The 23,623-nt window shown below is 40.9% G+C and overlaps 1 protein-coding gene across 7 annotated transcripts in view; it reads right to left on the bottom strand.

The window, feature by feature from the left end:
• SCN8A (sodium voltage-gated channel alpha subunit 8) overlaps positions 1-23,623 on the bottom strand; it is a 197,048-nt gene that overhangs the window by 122,197 nt on the left and 51,228 nt on the right. For all 7 annotated transcript variants that reach the window (XM_027542915.1, XM_027542916.1, XM_027542918.1 and 4 more), the window contains exon 2: positions 2,093-2,422. In XM_027542915.1, coding sequence (XP_027398716.1) covers positions 2,093-2,368 — 276 coding nt within the window. In that variant the 5' untranslated portion in view covers positions 2,369-2,422. The remainder of the gene's footprint in view (positions 1-2,092; positions 2,423-23,623) is intronic.

Raw genomic sequence — 23,623 nt, 5'->3', positions numbered from 1 at the left:
TTTAGCCACCTGAAAGGCCAGGGTCCAAAGGGCCTTACCTATCAGTTTATTGCCATAAGGCTTCTCTGGTGGCTCAGAGGGTAAAGCGTCTGCCTGCAATGCGGGAGACCCAGGTTCAATCCCTGGGTCGGCAAGATCCCCTGGAGAAGGAAATGGCAACCCACTCCAGTACTCTTGCCTGGAAAATCCCGGTCAGGGGAGTCTGGGAGTCTACAGTCCATGGGGTTGCAAAGAGTTGGACTTTCACTTTATTGCCATAGGAGTATTTTCTGAAAAAGTTCTACTATGACTATGGATGCAAGAGCAGGAAAGAGGAGGGAAATATATCTTAAAATATTTCAAAATTTTACAATCAACAAAATATTCTTCTGAAAACAGCCTAAGATTCCATGTTTCCTTATTCACTAACCCAGATATTTAAACCTTGTCTCCTTCCTCACCCACCTACCCCTATTCAGCAAAGGCCAGATTAAAACTTTAGATTTTAAAAGAGGGAGAAGTAAACAAGGAAATCAAAGACACTTTATGAAAACTTAGCCCCAGAATTTGACACTTGACCAAGTCCTTAGAGGTCTTATTCAACCTCTCAGTTTCTACCACGTCTATGAGACATTTAGGCAGAGTGGTGAAGTGACTTGCTAAAGGACATGAACTAGTTTTGAGAAGATTTTTTCTTTATTTACTACTTCCCCCCACCATGAACTATTTGTGGCAGCTTAAAAAACACACATACTAAAAAGATAACTATAAATAATAAACATGGTGAATTATGATAGAGCAAGGATTTCTTCTAATCTAGTACATTTTTATATCATATGATGTTTTGTTCCTTAAACTTTCTAAATTTCCCAGTAGAAGTTATAGGCTACCAATTCTGCTTTATTCCCAGTAGATAGCTGTTCTGAGCTGCAAGAGAAGTGAGCAGGTGAAGGGTCATTTTGTGTAGACAATTACTCAACTGTTTTTGCCACTCGGAACTAAGATGCCTCCACAACTATAGCTTAATCAAGAGATCTGTTCACCTCGAGTCTTACTTCTGGCCAGTTGTTAAGACAAAGAAACAGAAATTTCTTCCCAAACTGAGACTGAAAGGCAATTTTAGTTAAGGTCAGTTTAGAAGGCAGTTTGGTTAATAAAGGCAGTTAAGCTTTATATTTGTAAATATATAATTACACAAAGTCCTTTTCCCCTTCATCTGGAAACACCTATGGATTTAATTCTTTCAATGACACCTGTCAAATGAGGGATCTCTAACATGCTATCTGATGTCAGGCTTTAGCATTTATGGCTAACTACTTGGCTTTTGGATTAACTGGGGGCTTTGCTTCTTCACTTGTTGCTTAGTTTCAAAAGATAATCATGAGAAAGAAACCCCCCCCCCCAAAAAAAGAAACCCAAAGTTTGGTCAAATATGTTAGGGAAATTTGTAACTCTTGGCCAAATGAAGATCAGTATTTCTTTCACTCACATTCCCTGCTAGCAGGAATAACAGAACTGATTCTCATGTTAAGAATCAGTGCTGGTGGAACTCAGACAACGTGTAACAAGGCCAAAGACCTGGCCTTCTCACTGGCCCAGTTTGGTTTACTCTATTCTATTCCTGTCCCCGGTGGTTATGATCTAATGTCACAAAGGAGGCGAGGTTAGAGTACAAATTCATCTCTATTACATTAACAATAGGCTCTGTCGATACTGCAATATCATTTTTATATTTAAAGATAGGATTCTGAATGTGTGTGTGAGCAAGATTCTACAGGGCTGTACCATCTCTCAGTATGCCAATTTTTCTTGACTATATCAAACAGTCCCCATTTCATTTATGTAACCCCCCTTTTTTTTTAAATAAATCTTTTTCTGATTTGACATGGAGCCAAAAACAGAAGTCTTATTAACAGACTGAGAAGTGCCAAGACCCACAAATGACTCTTGGTAGCAATTAAAACAAAAAAGAACCCCCATAAACCGGAACTGAAACAAAAGTTTAACTACTTATCCAAACTCTGGCAAAGAGACACAACTCTTTCTCCCCATCTCCCCTAAGCCTGTTAGGAAAAGGGGATCTGAAGCTGCTGCTCCTTCTCCTCCAACTCACTTTCTGCGTCAAATAGTATGGGTCAAAGTCCTCCAGGGGAACCGCGACCAAGCCTTGTGGGATGTCCCCATAGATGAAAGGCAAACTCTTCCCTGCCTCCAGGTCACTGTTTGGCTTGGGCTTGCTGTCCTCATCGTCCTCCCGATGACTGCCATCGGCCTTGGGTGGCTTCTTGAGCTTGCTCTCGGCGATGCGCCTCTCGATGTTTGCCAGTGACTCAGGGGTGAAAGGCTTGAAACTATCAGGGCCTGGTGGTGCGAGCAGCCGCGCTGCCATCTTCTCATCCTGCAGCAGCTTCGTTAGTTATGCTGCGTCCAGGACAGGTCAGCTCTGGAAGAAACAGCAACACAGACCGCATTAATCAATCACTACTCTAAAAGGAGGCCAGACCAAACCACCTCACGCTCAACCTCTATTCACAGTCTTCGCAACATGTAGTTTCTTCTATGACACGGTTATTTTTCTCTTCAGAAAATCTGTGGCACGAACGGACAAGGCAATGTTCATAACCACCCCCCAGGGGAATGAGCAGCCAAGGAGATCAAAACATGGGGGTCTTCTGGATTGCTAGTTTTTATCACTGACTTAGATACTACTCCCCTGGTGGCTCAGACGGTAAAGAGTCTGTCTACAGTCGGGAGACCTGGGTTCAATCCCTGGGTCAGAAAGTTCCCTGGAGAAGGAAAAGGCAACCCACTCCAGTACTCTTGCCTAGAAAATCCCATGGACGGAGGAGCCTGGGGTCCATGGGGTCGCAAAGAGTCTGAGCAACTTCACTTTCACTTTCGACACAACTCACCATCAGGGACCAACTCCAAAGATACATTCCATACCCTCTATGTTTAAGTGAAGAAAGTCAGGCAAATACAAATACTATATGCTATCACTGTATGTGGGATCTAAAAATGACAACAGACTAGAGAATATAACAAAAAAGAAGCAGACTCACAGATATAGAGAAGAAATCACTGGTTCGTTGTTTAGTTGCTAATTCGTGTCCAACTCTTTTGCGACCTCACGGAATGTAGCCTGCCAGGCACCTCTGTCCATGGGATTTCCCAGGCAAGAATATTGGAGTGGGTTGTCATTTCCTTCTCCAGGGAACCTTCCCGACCCATGGATTGAACCCATGCCTCCTGTATTGGCAAGTGGATTCTTTACCACTGAGCCACCAGGGAAGCCCAAACTAGTGGTTACCAGTGAGGAAAGGGGAGGAAAGGGGGGTAATATAGGGATGGAGAGGTACAAACTATTAGGTATAAAGTAAGCTACAAGGATATAAAGGACAACACAGGGAATGTAGCCAATATTTTATAATAACTATAAATGGAATATAACCTTTAAAAATTGTGAATCACAAAATTATATACCTGTAACTTATATAATATTGTACAGCAACTATACTTTAATAAAAAACATAAAAGATTTTCTTATAGACAACATTTTAAAAAAAGGTATATTCCATACTCTCAAGGAACGTCTATTCTAAGTAAATGAGGATATTTAACATGACCCAGAGGTGCACATCTATGCTCAAGTTGTCTTCTTCCTAGGACCGCACAAGGGCAAACTGTCACTCTTTTCACATTTCAGCTTCTGAAAACACTAAACCCTTCAAAACTTTGGAGGCACAACAAATAGCATAAAAGCACTTCCATGGGCTTCGGCTCTTTTGTTTCAAGTTCTTTTTCAATTCACAAAGTTTTGTAAAAATCGGTCTGGGATAAAAGTCCAGACCAAGCTGATGACCAAGCTCATGCCAGAGAAAATCACAAAGCAATTTTCTTCAAGGAGAGGGCAGACATTGCTCCATGTACCTCCCACTCAGCAACAGGAAAGCAAGTGGAGGCGGAATCTTAGACACTTTCCTCTGAGGCAATATAGCCTTGCAGGGTGAACGACAGCAGAAAGGCCCCTGAGCTGGGCTCACGCCAGAAGGGCAGGAAGTGAGAACTGAATCACAGTTCAAATTCCCTTCTCAACAGAGAACCTGAAGGAGTGCCATACTAGAGCCAACGATTTCTGAGCAAGGTATCTGAAAAACCCATTTTCATGTATGTTTATACAGAGCCCTAGGTTACTGAAATACACATCTGGGAACAAGGGGCTCCCTAATGTCAAAGCCACAGTGTTATAAAGGCCACAGCAGGTGGGTCTCCCTGTGAAAGCTCTAGTAGTGCGGTGTTGCTGCTTCTCCCCTTCATTGTGTGAGCTCTACAGACTATCCAGGAAATTGTCTTAAAAGGCCAAAGACTGTTCCTTTCCTCCCACTTAGCCCTTAGGGTCCTCTTCAAGGCAAGTATCCATAAAACTTGAGGCTCCTCAAGAGAACAGTAGTAGAGTTATCTCTAAATAATTTGGCAGTGAAATACCCAAGGGCTCTTTCCATATTACAAATACACCTGCAGAGAGCCCCAATTCTCCAATGGTGGCAAGATGGTGGTGGCATTTTCCAAAGGCAGTGCATGGTATCCACGCGGGCTGATCGCTCACTGGGCTACAGACTGGCACCAGGGAGGCCAGAACCACAAGCTCGCTCCCACTGCACGCACACAAGACGCCGTCCCACAGATCGCGGGATCAAAGAAATCATTTCACATATGAGGCATGGGATTTTAGAGCTGCGAGGGATTTTATATATCCAGACCATTTCAAGAATTAGGAAACTTGCAGTCAAAAGAGATGAAACTTGCCCAAAGTCACAGGCCAAGGGAAAAAAAAAATCACAAAGAACTCTGACTCCTCCTGCTCATACTTCTTTTATTATGACAAGTATCAGTTGCCCATCTTCTGATCCTACTCCGACTCCCACTACTCCTCAACAGGAAAAATCTGGTTCGAGCAAATCACAGGCTAATGCCAATGGTTCTACTGATCTAAGACTTTACTCACACTGTTTTCCCCAAACCTAAAATTCCTTTCCTCTTATCAGTCTCTGAATTGCCTCCAATAAAACCTTACTCCTCCAGAGAACCTTCCCATCAGCTCTAGCCTTTACTAATTTTTTTCCATGCGTGAACTCCTACAGCTTTGTCATGATCACAGTTAACATTCATCACATGTTTGCTATGTTCAGGTATTGTTCCAAGCACCTTGCTTGTATTAAGTCGTTTAATCTCCAGAAAAAAATCAAAAGCAGATATTATTATTGTCCCCATTTAACAGATGAGGAAAAAGAGGCAGAGACTAATTAACATAGCTTGTCCAAAGCTACACAGATGAAAAACAACAAAGTCAGGATTCAAGACATCCTATTCACGTTTGTTTTGGCTCTCTGCTATTAATTACTTGCACTGTGTAAATCCTGAGGGCTTGAGGGGTATCTTAAACTTCTTTTGTATCCTTTTCAGAGAGAATAAGATTATGCCTGGAACCCATAATTGGTCCAATACCTGGGACTCCTTGGCTTCCGTAGCCGCACTCATTCTCAACCCTGGGTCACCCTCGGTTTCTCTTAGAGGGCAAGGAATACTGCAAAAGGAAGTCACTGCAGATGCTGACAAATTCCTGTGACCTGAGTCCACACACCTGGGCTCTTCACAGGCAATGCCATCCTACAAGAAGTCCTCTGCCTTTGCCTTTGTTTACCCCTGCCTTTTCCAAGACCAGGTTCCCTCAATGATCCCTGCTCTCCATCACATTCTCAATCTTTACTTTTCCTCTCCTACTTCTGTATGTTCTCCCTTTATATCGTCACACCCCCCACCCCCCGCCCCGCCAACCACCTTCATTTGGCTTACATGATCCTGGTTCTCTTCTGATACCCTGGTTCTATCCATAATTGCAGTCTCTTCTTCCTCTACCACATTTTGCTTCTCTAAGGGCTGGCTGGCTTTCTACAATCTCTCTGCATCTCTCCTTCTTTTAGGGATCTCATCTACTCAAAATAATCTCTTTTCAGATTTCTGAGTGAAATCTGCTTTTCAGATTTCTGTCACCAGCCCTGACGGCTCTTCTGGGCCCCACAACTGCCTGTCACCACTTCACAATTAAAGCATTTGAAACCACTCATCCTTTTAGTTCCAAAACAGATCCCTGCACCTGGCTTTCTTAATTCTGTTTCTGGACCATTGTTTCTCCAGCCATCTCGTGTGGAGCCTCAGTCCTCTTTGCCCCATCATCCTTATTGTCCTTGACCAATCAGTCATCAGCCTCACTAAGTCTTCCTCCTTCAGAGTTTCCATTTTCAACCTAATTCAGGTCCTACTGCAATACCTTCCCACCTGTGGACCGGTCCTCAGTCCACTAGGCACATCTCCAAAGACCTGTTTCCCTAAAACTCAGCTCCGTTATGTCATTGCCCTCCCTTGAATCTAGTGGAGTTACAGAACAGAATCCAAACTCCTGCCATTTCACTGCCATTCCAGGTTTCTACAAACTTACACTTCTCAAATATTCACCTACAACGTTATACCTCTCAAACACCCTTTTATACTGCTTCCCTACTCTGGTGACTCATTTTTGTTTTAATTTTCTAGCTTTTTTTTTAAGGCAGGACAATAAAGTGTACAAATCTTAAGTGCACAGATTGGGTATTTTGTAACATGTATATTATGCATTAATATGTATACACCACATAATAATATAATATCTGTGTAACTACCACTCAGATCAAGATACAGAAGATTTATTCCCAGCTCCCTAAATGGCTCTCTTGTGCTCCCCTATCAATAACCACCGTGACCATCCCTGCCCAGCAGAAGCTATTCTGACATCTATCATCATAGATTAGTTTGACTTTAGTAGAATATAATATACTCTTCAAACTCAGGTTTCTTTCATTCAACACTGTTTCTGTGAAATTTACCTTTATTGTGGTGTAGCAGTGTTCATTCTTTTTATTGCTCTATAGTATTCCACCTAAGAATACAGCACAATTTATTCATCTATTCTACTCTGGTAGACATTTAGGTTGCTTACAGTTTTAGTCTATCATAAGTAAAAACTGCTCAGAACCTTTCTGGGCATGCCTCTTGGTGGCCACATGTGCTCCTCTCTTTCCAGCATATAGGCTGGAGTGGAATACTGGGCTGAGAAGAGGGCATGTGTTTATTTAGCTTTAGTGACACTTCAATCAGCAAGATAAGAGGGTTCCAGCTACTTCAACCAGCAAGACAAGAGGGTTCCAGTTGCTCCACATCCTCACCAACACTAAGAAATGACAGTCCCCTTAATTTTATCCAGTTCTAGTGAACATATATATAATGATACCTCACAGTTTAAAAACAAAACTTAACAAGGTGAAATTAACTGTTTTAAAGGGAACAACTCAGTGGCAATTACTTCATGCACAATATAGCGCAACCACCACCTCTGCGTGCGTGCTAAGCCACTTTGGTCGTGTCCGACTCTTTGTGACCTTACGGACTGTAGCCCACCAGGCTTCTCTGTCCATGGGATTCTCCAGGCAAGAGTACTGGAGTGGGTTGCCATGCCCTTCTCCAAGGGATCTTCCTGACCCAGGGATCAAACCTACGTCTCTTATGTCTCCTGCATTAGCAGGCGGGTTCTCTTTTTTCCAATTATTTTAATTGAAGGATAATTACTTTACAACATTGTTATGGTTTTTGCCATACATCGACATGAACCAGCTACAGGTGCACATATGTCCCCCCATCCTGAACCCTCCACCCACCTCCCTCCCCACCCCATCCCTCTGGGTTGTCCCAAAGCACCAGCTTTGAGTGCCCTGCTTCATGCACTGAATTTGCACTGGTCATCTATTTACATACAGTAATACACGTTTCAATGCTATTCTCTCAAATCATCCCACCCTCGCTTTCTCCCACGTGGTCCAAAAGTCTGTTCTTTACATCTGTGTCTCTCTCTTTTTTAAAAAAATTTTTATTGAAGGATAACTGCTTTACAGAATTTTGTTGTTTTCTGTCAAACCTCAACATGAATCAGCCATAGGTATACACATATCCCCTCCCTTTTGAACCTCCTTCCCATCTCCCTCCCCACCCACCCCTCTAGGTTGACACAGAGCCCCTGTTTGAGTTTCCTGAGTCATACAGCAAATTCCCATTGCTGATCTACTTTACACATGGTAATGTAAGTTCCCATGTTACTCTTCCCATACATCTCACCCTCTCCTCCCCTCTCCCCATGTCCATGAGTCTATTCTGTATGTCTATTGCTGCCTTGTAAATAAATTCTTCAGTACCATTTTTATAGATTCCATACATGTGCATTAGAACACAGTATTTATCTTTCTCGTTCTGACTCACTTCACTCTGTATAATAGGTTCTAGGTTCATCCACCTCATTAGAACTGACTCAAATGTGTTCCTTTTTATGGCTGAGTAACATTCCATTGTATACATGTACCACAATTTCCTTATCCATTCATCTGTCGATGGACATCTAGGTTGCTTCCATGTTCTAGCTGTTGTAAATACTGCTGCAGTGAACAATGGGATACATGTGTCTTTTTCAATTTTGGTTTCCTCAGGGTATATGCCTAGGAGTGGGATTGCTGGGTCATATGGTGGTTTTATTCCTAGTTTTATAAGGAATCTCCATACCATCTTCCATAGTGGCTGTATCAATTTACATTCCCACCAACAGTGCAAGAGCGTTCCCTTTTCTCCACACCCTCTCCACCATTTACTGTTTGTAGACTTTTTGATGATGGACATTCTGATCAGTGTGAGGTGATATCTCATTGTGGTTTTGATTTGCATTTCTCTAATAATGAGCGATATTGTGCATCTTTTCATTGTTTGTTAGCTATATCTATGTCTTCTTTGGAGAAATGTCTGTTTAGGTCTTTCCCCCACTTTTTGATTAGGTTGTTTGTTTTTCTGGCATTGAGTTGTATGAGCTGCTTGTATATTTTGGAAATTAATCCTTTGTCAGTTGTTTCATTTGCTATTATTTTCTCCCATTCTGAGGGTTGTCTTACCTTGCTTATAATTTCCTTTGCTGTGCAAAAGCTTTTAAGCTTAATCAGATCCCACTTATTTACTTTTGTTTTTATTTCTGTTACTCTAGGAGATGGGTCACAGAGGATCTTGCTTTGATTTATGTCATCAAGTGTTCTGCCTATGTTTTCCTCTAAGAGTTTTATAGTTTCTGGTCTTACATTTAGGGCTTTAATTAATTTTGAGTTTATCTTTGTGTATGGTGTGAGGAAGTGTTCTAACTTCATGCTTTCACATATAGCTGTCATGTTTTCCCAGCACCATTTATTCAAGAGGCTGTCTTTGCCCCACTGTATATTCTTGCCTCCTTTGTCAAAAATAAGGTACCCCTAGGTACATGGGTTTATTTCTGGGCTTTCTATCTTGTTCCATTGGTCTATATTTCTGTTTTTGTGCCAGTACCATACTGTCCTATGACTGTAGCTTTGTAGTATAATCTGAAGTCAGGAAGGTTGATTCCTCCAGCTCCATTCTTCTTTCTCAAGACATCTGTGTCTCTTTTGCTGCCTTGTATATAGGGTCATCATTACCGTCCTTCTAAATGCCATATATATGCATTAATATACAGTGTTGGTGTTTCTCTGACTTACTTCACTCTGTACAATAGGCTCCAGTTTCATCCACCTCATTAGAACTGACTCAAATGCGTTCCTTTTAATAGCTGAGTAATATTCCATTGTGTATATGTGTCACCACTTCCTTATCTATTGGTCTGCTGATGGACATTTAGGTTGCTTCCATGTCCTAGCTATCGCAAACAGGCTGCCAACAAACATTGGGGTACACGTGTCTCTTTTAATTCTGGTTTCCTCGGTGTGTATGCCCAGCAGTAGGATTGCTGGGTTGTATGGCAGTTCTATTTTCAGTTTTTTTAGGAATCTCCACACTGTTCTCCATAGTGGCTGTACCAGTTTGCATTCCCACCAACAGTGTAAGAGGGTTCCCTTTTCTCCACACTCTCTCCAGCATTTATTGTTTGTAGACTTTTTGATGGTGGCCATTCAGACTAGCGTTGAGTTAATACCTCATTGTGGTTCTGATTTGCATTTCTCTAATAATGAGTGATGTTGAGCATCTTTTCGTTTATTAGCCATCTGCATGTCTTCTTTGGAGAAATGTCTGTTTAGTTCTTTTGCCCACTTTTTGATTGGGTTGTTCGTTTTTCTAGTATTGAGCTATATGAAGTGCTTATATATTTTGAAGATTAATTCTTTGTCAGTTGTTTCATTTGTTATTATTTTCTCCCACTCTGAAGGCTGCCTGTTCACCTTGCTTATAGTTTCCTTCATTGTGCAAAAGCTTTTAAGTTTAATTAGGTCCTATTTGTTTATTTTTGTTTTAATTTTCATTACTCTGGGACATGGGTCATAGAGGATCTTGCTATGACTTATGTCAGAGAGTGTTCTCCCTATGTTTTCCTCTAAGAGTTTTATAGTCTCTGGTCTTACATTTAGATCTTTAATCCATTTTGAATTTATTTTTGTGTATGGTGTTAGAAAGTGTTCTAGTTTCATTCTTTCATACGTGGTTGACCAGTTTTCCCAGCACCACTGGCAGGTGGGTTCTTTACCACTAGCACCACCTGGGAACCCCCAAGTACCACCTCTATGTAGTTCTAAAACATTTCCATCACTTCAAAGTAAAACCCTTTATCCGTTAATCAATTTTCCTCCATCGCTCTTCCCTATACCCACCCAACCCCACCCTCCTCAGCTTCTGGCAACCATGGTGTTTGGTCTCTATAATCTACTGATTGATCTATTCTGGAAATTCATATAAATGGAATCATACAATATGCAACCTTTCGTGTCTGGCTTCTTTCATTCACACTTAGCATGTATCAGTACTTCACTCCTTTCTATGGATGAATAATGTTTCATTACATGTATGTATCATAATTTATTTATTCATCCATCCACTGAGGAACAACCGGGCGGGGTTCTTTCCACTTCTTGATTATTGTGAATAGTACATGCACATATACTTATTTTAGGCCCTGTTTTTAGTTCTTTTAAGTATATACTTAGGAGTAGAAGTGCAGGGTCATATGGTAACTCTGTATTTTACTTTTTGAGGAAATACCAAACCGTTTTTCCACAGAGGTGAAACCATTCTGCTTCTAACCCAGCAAGGTTCCAATTTCTTTACATCTTAGCCAACACATATTTTCCTTTTCTTTTTTTTTTTAACAGCCATCTTAGTGGATATGAAGTGGTAGCTCATTGTGGTTTTGATTTGCGTTTTCCTAATGACTAATGATGTTGAGCAGTTTTTCATGTGTTTGTTAGCTCACTGGAGTTTTAACTTGCTTTTCTATGATGATACTGAACACCTTTTCACGTGTTTATTAACCATTTAGATATCCTCCTTTGTGGAATAACAGTTTAAGTCTTTGCCCATTTTCTTCTACTGAGTCATCTGCATTTTTCTATTTATTTCATTTTTCTATTTATTTGTGGGAGTTCTCTGTACATCCTGCATACAGGTCTCTTGTCAGATATATTTCAAATATTTTTCTTGTTTTTACTTTCTTAATGGTGTCTTTTGATAAAAAGTAGTTCTTAATTTTACTGAAATTCAATCTATCAATCTTCCCTTTCATGTGTGTGTGTTTTTGATGCTATTGTTGTTATAAGAAATCTTTTTTTTAATCCCAAGGTCATGCAGCAACAAGCTTAAAACTTCTTCTAGAAGCTTTATTGTTTTACCTTCTTATTCAGACTTCATATAATTTGGAATTGATTTTTGTATATTGTGTGAGATAAAGGTCAAGGTTCATTTTTTTTTTCCTACATGAATCTCCAATTGACTCAGCATCACTTAATTGCCTGATTACTGTTGTTTTCATTGACTCCTAAACACACTTTCATTTTCTTATTTTAAATCTCCTGAAATCTTTCTTTCCTTCTCATCTAAATTCTGTTCATCTATAAAACCAGCTTAAATTCCTCCTCCTTCTGAGGAATAAAAATAAAAATGAACTTTTTAGATTTAGAAGGAAATTGGAGACCATTTAGCCCAACTTTCCTTAACTTCACAGATAAAAAAAATTATGCAACTGCTAATCAATTGGTGACAGGTGCAGAGCTAGGGCACAGGTCTGGCCTCCAGTATAAGGCTCTTTTCACTATGCCACACTGTCTCTGAGGCAATGCACCTCACTCATCATAAAAATAAGTGCAATTTTTAGCCCCGAAAGCTCTGAAAGAGACTGAACCAGACTCAAAGTTGGTAGAGATCGATGATTAGGGCTCCCTTCTGTTGGTCATCCAGGAGAATGAAGACCTTAAAACATCAGTTGTAGCCTGAACACACACAAATAAAGATGACTCTGAAGAAAAGGGGATAGAAAAGGGAAAAAAAACTGGCACTGGAGTTAGGCTATGACATAGATGAAGGAAGAGAAGTCACCGAGGAGGAGTTGCTAAGGGAAAAACTACAGGCATGGGTACACAACAAGGATCAAATAGCAAGTAGTATGAAAACTTGTCTCAGGGCTTCCTGGTGGTGTAGCAGTCAAGCATCTGCCTGCCAACCCAGGGGACGTGGGTTCGATCCCTGGTCAGGGAAGATCCCACATGCAGCGGGGCAACTAAGCCCATTTGCCGCAACTGCTGAAGCCCACGTGCCTAGAGCCTGTGCTCCCCACCAAGAGAAGCCAACGCAGTGAGAAGCCTGCCCACCCCCTCACCCTGCAGCAACTAGAGAGAGCCCAGGTGGAGCAACGAAGACAGAACAGCCAAAAAAAAAAAATCTTAAAAAACTTTCTCAGACTTAAAAAAGAACAAATCGGAGGGCTTGTACTTTATGGTATCAAAAATTATTACAAAGTTACAGAACCAAAGCAGTGTGGTGCTGGCATAAAGATAGACAGATAAACCAGTGTAATACATTAGAGAGCCTAGAAGCATATCCTCACACATATGGTCAAACGATGTTCAAAAAGAGTGTCAAGACCATTCAATGGGGGAAAGGACAGTCAACAAATGGTGCTGGGAAAATCCAATACCCAATGCAAAAGAATAAAGTTGGACTCTCACCTTATTATACCATATACAAAAATTAACTCAAAATGCATCAAATATCAAAATGTAAGAGCTAAAAATATAAAACTCTTTAGAAGAAAACACAGGGGGAAAGCTTCATAAAGTTGAATTTGTCAATGATTTCTTGCATATGACACCAAAAGCAGAGCAACAAAAGAAAAAATGAATTTATTGTGTATCATCAAAATTAAAAACCCTTCTGCATCAAAGGACACAATTAAGAGTGAAAAGGCAACACAAGGAATGAGAGAAAATATCTGCAAATCATGTATTTCATAAGGGATTAATACTCAGGATATGTAAAGAGTTCCTATAACTCAAAAACAATGAAAAACCAAACTAATTAAAAAATGGGGACAGATGACTCGAATAAACATTTCTCCAAAAAAGATATACAAATGGACAAAACCACATGCAAAGATGCTCAACATCACTAACCATTAGGGAAATGCAAATCAAAACCCCAATGAGATACCACTTCAAACTCATTAAGATGGATATTACAAAAGGCAACAAAACAGCAAATAACAAGCATTGGAAAATGTGGAGAAACTGTAACCCTTGTGCTGTTATGGAAACAGTATGGTGCATCCTCAAAAAACTAAACACAGAATTGCCATAAGAGTCAGCAATCCCACTTTTAGGTACATATCCAATCCAAAAGAACTGGAAGCAGGGATTCAAACAAATATTTACAGGTTCACTTAACAGCAGCAGTATTCACAATAGCCAAAAGGTGGAATCAACACAAATATCAACAGGCAGATGAATGGATAAACAAAATGGGCTATAGACATACAATGGCATGTTATTCAGCCTTAAAAAGGAAGGAAATTCTGACATATGCCACAGCAAGAATGAACCTTGACGTCAGTATGCTAAGTAAAATAAACTAGACACGAAAGGACAAATATTGTATGATTCCACTTAATATTTGGTACCTATAATCAAACGCATAGAGACAAAAAGCAGAACAGTGGTTACGAGGAGCTAGTGGGAGGAAGCAAGGGGGTTATTGTTTAATGAGTAGAGAGTTTCAGGTTGGGATGACAAAAAAGTTCTGAAGATGGATAGAAGTGATAGTTGCACAACAAAGTGAATAAACTCAAGTCTACTGAATTGTACGCTTAAATGGTTAAAAAGGAAAGTTTCATATTTTGTATATTTTACCATTTTTAAAGAGAAAAAACCTGAAACATTTACTATACCCCTATTATATGCCAGAAACTATACTGCCGATCAATATAGCTCCTTGTCTTCAGGGACCTTTAAAGTCTTCAGAGGCAGAAGACAAGTAAACAGCAAAGTAGAATAAGATAAATCCAACAGGCTTCCATAGACATACACAAGCAAGACAGCTAATCTAGTTCAGAGAGATCAGGGAAGGTTTCCTGCAATGAGTGACATCTTAGCTAAAGCCCAAAGCTGGTCAAGTAGAAGATGGCAGGAAAATGGTTACAGCTTTGTAGGAAGAAAAATAGCATATACAGACCACAGACAAGGGAGATCAGGTCCCTTAGGTACTGCCTAAGAGTTCAGTGTAACTGGACTTTAGAAAACTAACAACAGGTAAATGGGTGTCTATCGGGGAGGCAAAATCATGATCATGTGAAATGGTTTTGATTTTATCCCAAACGCAATATGAAGATTCTGAGGTTAAATGACTTGATCAAAGTTACACTTTAGGAAGATTATTCCAGCTACAGTGCAAAGAATGAGGCAGGCAGCGGGGAGAAGAGGTGGAGGCGGGGCAAGATCAGAGTGAAGACGACCAGGTAGAAGAATGCTGAAGCAGCTCAGCTGAGAGAAAACGAAGGCCTGAACCAGGCAGCAGCAATAGGGGTTATGCACAGAATGGAAGGTCACCTAACCGAAGTGGGAGGTAAGGCAGAAGGAAAATTAAGAGGTCCAGGTTTTTGCCAAGGGCAATGGATGCAAGGTAGTAAAATTCAGAGACAGGGAATAAGACGTGATGCACAGCTCTGGGCTTAAGATTATGACTTCACTTTTCAACATGGGGAGTTTCAGTTGCTTTGGTACATCCACATGGAGGCTCTGAAGAGCCAGTAGATATGTGGTTCTGAAGTTCAAGGGAAAGACTTAGGGACGAGAGCTGAAAGGAGAGAAGCAGCTTGGGATAGAACTATAGCTAGACTCTGAGGACTGCCAGCCAGTCTTTGCAAGTTGATATATAGCTCACTTGGAATGAGCCAGAGGAGCAGCTCTGCACTGGGAGGAAGGTGGGCGACTCTTATCACAGGAGAAGAGAGAAAAGCGCCAGATGGACAGAGTTTACACTGTCCCCACTCCCTGGACCCCCCCTTCCTCCAATGGCAACTAGATGCTAGGCGGCCAATTTTCTCCTTTGTCACTTACAGATTTCATTTTGGAAAATCCTATAACAATTCTAGACATTGAAATAAAAGCAATTTTGTCAAATCTTTATTTTACTCATTTGAAACAGAAAACATTGCAGTCCTAAGCCTTTCTTGATAACATAAAAATCTGGCTTTCCCTCCTAAAATGTCTTCTGACCCATCCCCACCCCCGGTGAACGTCGGCACCCATGCTAACTGACAGCTGCCCTGTGCATTCTTCTGTCTCACAGGTTTTCTACCTTGTGAAGCCACTTCAAAGTTTGTTCTTCTTAAGCCTCACACCCACCCAACTTTCCCAAAGCTGAGCTATTTGACTATGATTCTCAATAAGTGGTCTCTCCTAATCCTCGTAGGAGAGTCACTCTTGGCTGATTTACATCTGTCTTCCCTCAGACACCCAAGATCTTGTTTATAGAATATTTTGAAAGAGGCCTAATATGGATATAAACTTAAGATTAACCGCCATAAGTAAGTAACTCTATCAGGAGGTACATGTGAAACACTTAGACTTTGAGTACTTGAATATTTTGATCTAAAAATGCTTTTAAATGAAGTCAAAACCCATGATTATAACGATTTTAAATGGAACCAAAAGTTCCTCTGAGCAGGTCCCATCAGCCCAAAATGAAGTCAGACTTCCTCCTTGTCTATGTAGCCGTACAACTATCAAGCCTAGCCTTCCATCTGCTTCTCAATAAATAGCCCAAGCAAGAGGTCATTAGACTTCCATCTCCCTGGCTCTGCTGACACTGCAGGTCACATTTTCCCTCAATTTTATCACCTGGTCCCCAACACCAGCTTTCTTTTTCTCAAATTTAACTGTCCTTCCCTGTTCCTCTAGTTCATTCCACAAGGTACCGGAGCCGTAGCCTTCCCATCCCTTTGTAGACTGTGGTTGTCGCCCTCTCGTCTATTGCCATCCTCTTCACAAGTCTCCTGATGCAAGTTATTTGAGGCAAACAATTTTTCTTGCCTATTGCTTTGTAACCAAAAAAGCATTTGGTGATCTGGGCTTCTCTACTTCTTTTTGCCTCAATTCCAACATGCACTAGATTTTGCCCTCAGTATCCTATGAATTTTTTTCGCACTAATATTGAGACTCCCCTCTCAACTAGTGGTCCCTATCTCCCATCACCACGCCGTTGTGTAAAGAGAGCAGATGTTGTCTTATTTTCCACTAGATTGTCTCCACGTATTCCAGAGAACTAAACTACTAACATATGCTTAACAATGAGGAAAGAAATCTCAGTTAACAGGCGTTCCTACTCCAAGGGAAGACCAAAGTGTTTAAGCAGCCATATTTTATCTCAAGTATCTAAGGCAGGCTTCTCAGTACAACTCCAGAGCTTGGATGAGAAATGTTCACTTTATACCATCTCCCATAAAGATCTACCGGGCGTGGTGGGAACAGGAAAACCCCTCCATATGAAGGAACCTGGTTGGAGCAGGTTGGAGTGGAGCAAGGAAGTAGCCGTACACACACAAACATTATAAAATTCCTAATTATAACTGAGGAAATCAACAAATCTCACGTGTGCGCTCAGTCACTCAGTCGTGTCCAACTCTTTGTGACCCTATGGACTGTAGCCTGCCAGGCTCCTCTGTCCACCAGATTCTCCAGGCAAGAACACTGGAGTGGGATGCCATACCCTTCTCTAGGGGATCCTCCCAACCCAGGGATTGAACCTGCATCTCTGACACCTCCTGCATTGGTGGGCAGGTTCTTTACCACTAGCACCACCTGGGAAGCCCACAAATCTCATACTTAATGTTGCTTTTTCCCTTTACTATTATTAATAGATACAGTTAATCAGCTTAAGTCCACTGAATACATGATTTGGGGTAGAGATTCACTGCTTCTGACCGAAAATCCAACAGTTTTAAACTCTGCCTCTACTACATAATGACTATGAGACCTACTACTGTGACAAAGAAAACACAGGGGTTAATACAGTGTCTAACACGTAGAATGGGTAAAGTAAATATTAGCTCTCGATATGATCTGTATCATCAGTTTAATTTTTTCCATTCCACACAAGCTTCATAAAATAAGTAAAAATTCAAAACAGTTTTAGCAAATCATTGCATAAATCCTGCTGAACCAAGATGCCATCATTGTAGATATTCATTTTTGGTGGGTAATCTGTGATATGAAACCTAACCTAAAAATGTTCACTTTTCAGTTGATACAAAAAAATCCAAATGTGCTGTGCACAATTTAGGCAAGCTGTACATACTCTCTACTACATCACAGACCACAAACAGCCAGGGGCAGGTTTGCCAAGTTTAAGTGAGGAATGAAGATGGTTTCACTCTTACCAGAGGAGGAGATGGTGGAAACGCTTACTGGACTTACCTTTCACAAATGAGGATTAAGATATGGACTATGATAACAAAACATCACAGGGTTACATTACTTTCATCGGTATATACCTTTTTTCATTGCATTCAGAATTCAGAAATTAAGTCATGAGATTTTATAGCTAGCTTTGACTTTTCCATCTTCAAAATACAGCATTTGACTATAATGATTATTATGAGGTTTCTGTTTTCTACTGGTAAGACCCTCACCCATACGCTTCTGTAAAACCTGATGATTTGCAGTCAAAACCATAGTTGTGGGCATGGTTATGTCAGCTAGACAGCTGACATCAACACTGCCATACAGTTTTTTTTTTAATTAAGACATCAGATCAAGATCTCTACTACACCGCAACGGAGATAGAATTTGAGGCCAAGCTTAAGAAACTGATATTATAATTCAGACATTGTCACTGACCGGCCGTATGGCCTTTAATAAATCAATCTAAGCTTTGGTCTTATTTATAAAAGAACGGAAATGTGTGAAATGATTTCTAGAGCTGGCTCTGCAATTTGCCAGCTAATTGACCTTGGGAAAATTACACAATATTATGGAGCCTTCATTTCCTCATTTGAGGGTTAAATGAGATGATAAATGTGAAGTAGGTCTCAATAAATAAATGATAATCATAATATTAACAATAATAATAGTTAATATGGAGTATTTACTACATGCTCTAGGCACAGCTCTAAGAGCTTTTATAATAATTCTTTTGATTATTCCTATAATCCTGTGAGGTAGTATTATTACTATCCCATATTACTGAAGCACAGAGATTAAGTAATTTGCCCAAGATCACAGAATGGTTTTCAAACCCAAGCTGTCTGGCGTCAGGGTCTGTGTTCTTAATCATTTCACTATACTACTTCTTGTTACCAGCACTTTGTCCCCTTCTCTGCACCTCTTCTGAGATCCCTTTCAGCTCCGCTTTCATAAAAATAGACTAATTAGCTACCCTGGACTCTGACAGGCTAAGCAAAGTTGGCTTCTCTGAGAGAATTACGAAAATTCTAAATGTACAGAGGCTTAAATCAGAAAGAACTGTGTCCTGATTCAATATCTATCATCAAATAATTATGTGTTGAATAAAGGAATGAACACAGAGGCTAAAAAGAGGTCAAGAACTATTTAGCTGATCCTTACCATAACCATTCATTCATTCAATAAGCACTTCTTGGGTATCTACTATATGGCAAGCACTGGAAAGCTTACAGCTTAGAAAACTGACATCAGAACACATTCTCCTAAGTCATTATCTGGCAGCCATATTGCAAAGTAAATTTCCACACTGGATGGGAGAAAGTTGGATGAAAACTTTAAAGCATGTTTGTTTTCAGGCAGTAGAGGTCTTTCTCAAGTGAAATCTTAGATGAAATGTCAATATATAATACAGACAAAAGCATCTCTGTTCTGATTGAAGAATGCAGTGAGCCTGGAGCCCACCCTCGCTCCACCCACGTCACCTTAAAGACATTTCTGCAGAGTGTCAAGATGGCTCTAAAGCTATTAACCAAAACAATGATTGAGTCTCTATCAACTCCAGAATTCAATGGACATCTCTAACAGCAATGGACAGTGACTGTTTACTAATAAAGTTCACTTGATACGGACACGCAGAAATATACGAATGTGGTTATATGCCTGTATGCAAGATTGGTGCAATGTCTATAGAGATTACTATAACATTGTCAGGCATTTTATAAACATTACGTGTAATTCTCACAACACCAAATTAAGCAGGTATTGACAGTTTCATTTCACAAGTGAAGAAAGTAAGACTTATATAAAAAATATGAATTCCCAAGGTCATATGGGAAGAGCCCCCTTCCAAAGCCCACAGGGTTTCCCCTGTAGACTAAGGTCAAGTACTTGCCTACTCCAAAGAAGTTCTACAAACAGGAGGAAGACTTCTAATGGCAACACAAGAACAGACAGCTACGCAGGCAACTCACATGTTGCTTCACTGGTCAAAAAAAGGTTAACACCTCAACTGGGTCAGACCTAGGGCATCCAAGTAACACTGAACACCAAAGCCTTGCTCAGAGGTTGGAACATGGGCACCACCTATGGTTTTTGCTCTTCACTTGCAGAATCAATCACTAACATACACATTACCACATGTGAACCAGAAAGCCAGTGGGAGCTTGCTGCACGACGTAGGGAACCCAAAGCCGGTCCTCTTGACAACCTAGAGGGGTGGGAGGAGGAGGAGGTGGGAGAGAGGTTCAAGAGGGAGGGGACATTTGTATGCTGATGGCCAATTCATGTTAATATATGGAAAAAAACCATCACAATATTGTAATTATCCTAGACTTAAAAATAAAACATAAATTTAAAAAAAAATCAATAATACCCAGGCAGACCCATTACACGGTTACTAGATCACCTACTTACCAAACCCAGAAGCAAGGCTCACACTTCCGTGAGGTTCTACAGGGGAAGGGAAGACAGGTCACCCAAGTAGCTGCTGTGGCTCTCAGACACGGTGACTACAAGCAGGGAGACACACACACAACAGAAGGGTCTGAGACACAGCTTCAACCATGGGGTAACGAAACCCACCTCACAGGGTTACCATGAAGAGAAGATGGGAGGGTATCTGCCCAGAGCTCCAGAAGTCCTGTTATACAAATGTCAATACCCCAATACACAGTCGCCTGCCTGTGAACTGCTAAATCATTGTAGCTAACAATCCAGAGTGGTCAGCCACAATTAAAACCAGGATAGACTTTCCTGAACAAGATTTTAGACTTGTCAAGAATCCTAGGAGACTGAGCTGACAGAGGGACAATCTCTGCAAACAGTTGTGGAGGCTACAAATTAATGCAACCTCATATTTGTATGGGCTATAACATTTACAGAGCATTTTCTTTCCTTTACCTCATCTCAGTCTCACTAGTGAGGTTAAAGGAGCAAATATTGCTAGATCAAATTTCACAGAAAAGGTATTTGAGGTCAGAAAGACCAACTGACTTGACTGGATTCAAACTGCCAGTGTCACAGGGAGAAGGTATTAAAGAATCTGCTTGCCAATGCAGGAGATGGAAGAGATGCAGATTCGATCCCTGGGATGAGAAGGTCCTCTGGAGTAGGAAATGGCAACCCACTCCGTATTCTTGCTTGGAAAATTCCATGAACAGAGAAGACTGTTGGGCTATAGTCCATGGGGGTCACAAAAGAGGCAGACACGACAGCACACACGCGTGCACATACACACACTTATCCATTTCAAAAGAGGGAGAATTCCTTATCTGTTAAAACTAGCTATCTTCTGTATGCCAAAGAGAACAATGGGTAAGAAGGGAAAGGGGAAAACTCTTTAAATAATAATGATGATGATGGTGATGATAAAGAGGTCACGAAGGAAAACCCTGAGAACGTGGCTGCTACTGGAGAGAAAGCAACAGTTAGAACTGGACATGGAACAACAGACTGGTTCCAAATAGGTAAAGGAGTACGTCAAGGCTGTATATTGTCACCCTGCTTATTTAACTTCTATGCAGAGTACATCATGAGAAACACTGGGCTGGAGGAAGCACAAGTTGGAATCAAGATTGCCGAGAGAACTATCAATAACCTCAGATATGCAGATGACACCACCCTTATGGCAGACAGTGAAGAAGAACTAAAGAGCCTCTTGATGAAAGTGAAAGAGGAGTGAAAAAGTTGGCTTAAAGCTCAACATTCAGAAAACTAAGATCATGGCATCCAGTCTCATCACTTCATGGCAGATAGATGGTGAAACAGTGGAAACATGGCTGACTTTATTTTTCTGGGCTCCAAAATCACTGCAGATGGTGACTGCAGCCATGAAATTAAAAGACGCTTGCTTCTTGGAAGGAAAGTTATGACCAACCTAGATAGCATATTGAAAAGCGGAGACATCACTTTGTTAACAAAGGTCTGTCTAGTCAAGGCTATGGTTTTTCCAGTAGTCATGCATGGATGTGAGAGTTGGACTATAAAGAAAGCTGAGCACAGAAGAATTGATGCTTTTGAACTGTGGTGCTGGTGAAGACTCTTGAGAGTCCCTTGGACTGCAAGGAGATTCAACCAGTCCCTCCTAAAGGAGATCAGTCCTGGGTGTTCATTGGAAGGACTGATGTTGAAGCTGAAACTCCAATACTTTGGCCACCTGATGTGAAGAGTGGACTCATTGGAAAAGACCCTGATGCTGGGAAAGATTGAGGGCAGGAGGAGAAGGGGATGACAGAGGATAAGATGGTCGGATGGCATCAGCGACTCAATGGGCATGGGTTTGGGTGGACTCCGGGAGTTGGTGATGGACAGGGAGGCCTGGCGTGCTGCGGTTCATGGGGTCACAAAGAGTCGGACACGACTGAGCGACTGAACTGAACTGGAGACAGCTGTCAGTGCAGACGGGAAGTTTGGGGACAGAAAAAAAAGAGGAGATAGGACTTACTATATTGAGTGGCTAAAGAATACTCTTTAGGAAGTCTAGCAGTTTAATGGCCAACACACACTTTGATAACCTCTTTAAGAAGCATGCAGTGAAGACGTACATTACTCATTTAAGTCTTTTGGAGTTAAGTGTGTTTTGTTCTTGCAGGCTTTGCTGCTGTTCTGTTTTGTTTTGATGGTGCCTTAAGACAAAAGCAGGGTAGCTTACAAAAGCAGTTACACCTGAATTACAAGTGGCAGGGTGTGGGCTGGGACTCCGCGCTTCTGCTTTCTACCCCAGCGCTTCTCTATGACAACACACTGCTTTAAGCACTGTGGACTTGATGTGGACAGTCTTTTCAGAAGTATTTGTAAATATCATCACCAAATATATAGCACAAGAACATGTATCTCAATACTGTTAGTAATGCTTTCGTAATGCTATTTTTTCAAATGAAATCCTACAACTACACCCCAAGATGGGCTCATAGAAGTTAAATGATGCCTTCAGGGTCACAAAGAGAGCAGGGAGCAGAGCCAGGACTTAACTCAACATTCAGTGTGCTTTTCTGTAGGTTGATGCTTCTCGTTCAGGAAAAGAACATTATAATGGGACAAGCACAGTGATAACAAGATAAGAACTGTTATTTCTAATCTCATTTGTAATGCACTAACAAAAATTAATTTTATGCTTTTCCCCAAGATGTTCAAAGTTCTCTCTCTTATCTACGCAGAGATGATGAGATTAGCAAAAATCCTGTAGGAAAATTAAAGTAGAAAATTGTTCATGGCTGTTACAGTGCCTTAAGTCTTGTTAACCACCTCACTGAGGATAAATGAATCTGACTAACCCTTAAAGCACGACCCATACAACCTCTGGACAGTATGGTAATTCTAAACTGGTAGATATACTCTCAAACTGGTATGACGTTTAGGTTTTATGGTCTTCTGCTCAGAAACCTTCAGATTCTCATTCTCCACTGCTTTTCAGACTCTCCACTGATTTTGATTAAAATTTCAAATCCTTAAATGAGCACTCAGGGCCCTTTATAGCCTATTAATAGACATTCTCTGCTTGCATCCCATGCTTCATAAACCACTCCTCACTCCTGTATTTTTCCATTCCCATACCTGTGGCTGTGCCACTCCTTTTGCTGGGCATATTCCCTCTAGTCAAAAACAGTCCCACTCTCCCCTCAGCATATCACTCCTAAAGTACAATTTTAAGTTTTATGTTTCTGTTTCTTTTCCCCTACCTAATCATAAGCGCCTCAAGCGCAAAGATTACACTTACTAATCACTGCATCCTCCAAACACTTTGCCTTGTGCTTGGCCCATGAAGAGGAATACAATAGGACATCAGATAATTATGGCATTTATGAGAGAATAACCTCCAGGTTTTTGTCTTAGACAACAGC

Source organism: Bos indicus x Bos taurus, chromosome 5, assembly GCF_003369695.1.
Source record: "Bos indicus x Bos taurus breed Angus x Brahman F1 hybrid chromosome 5, Bos_hybrid_MaternalHap_v2.0, whole genome shotgun sequence".
Classification (NCBI taxonomy): domain Eukaryota; kingdom Metazoa; phylum Chordata; class Mammalia; order Artiodactyla; family Bovidae; genus Bos; species Bos indicus x Bos taurus.
This window is presented reverse-complemented; position numbering and strand designations above follow the sequence as displayed.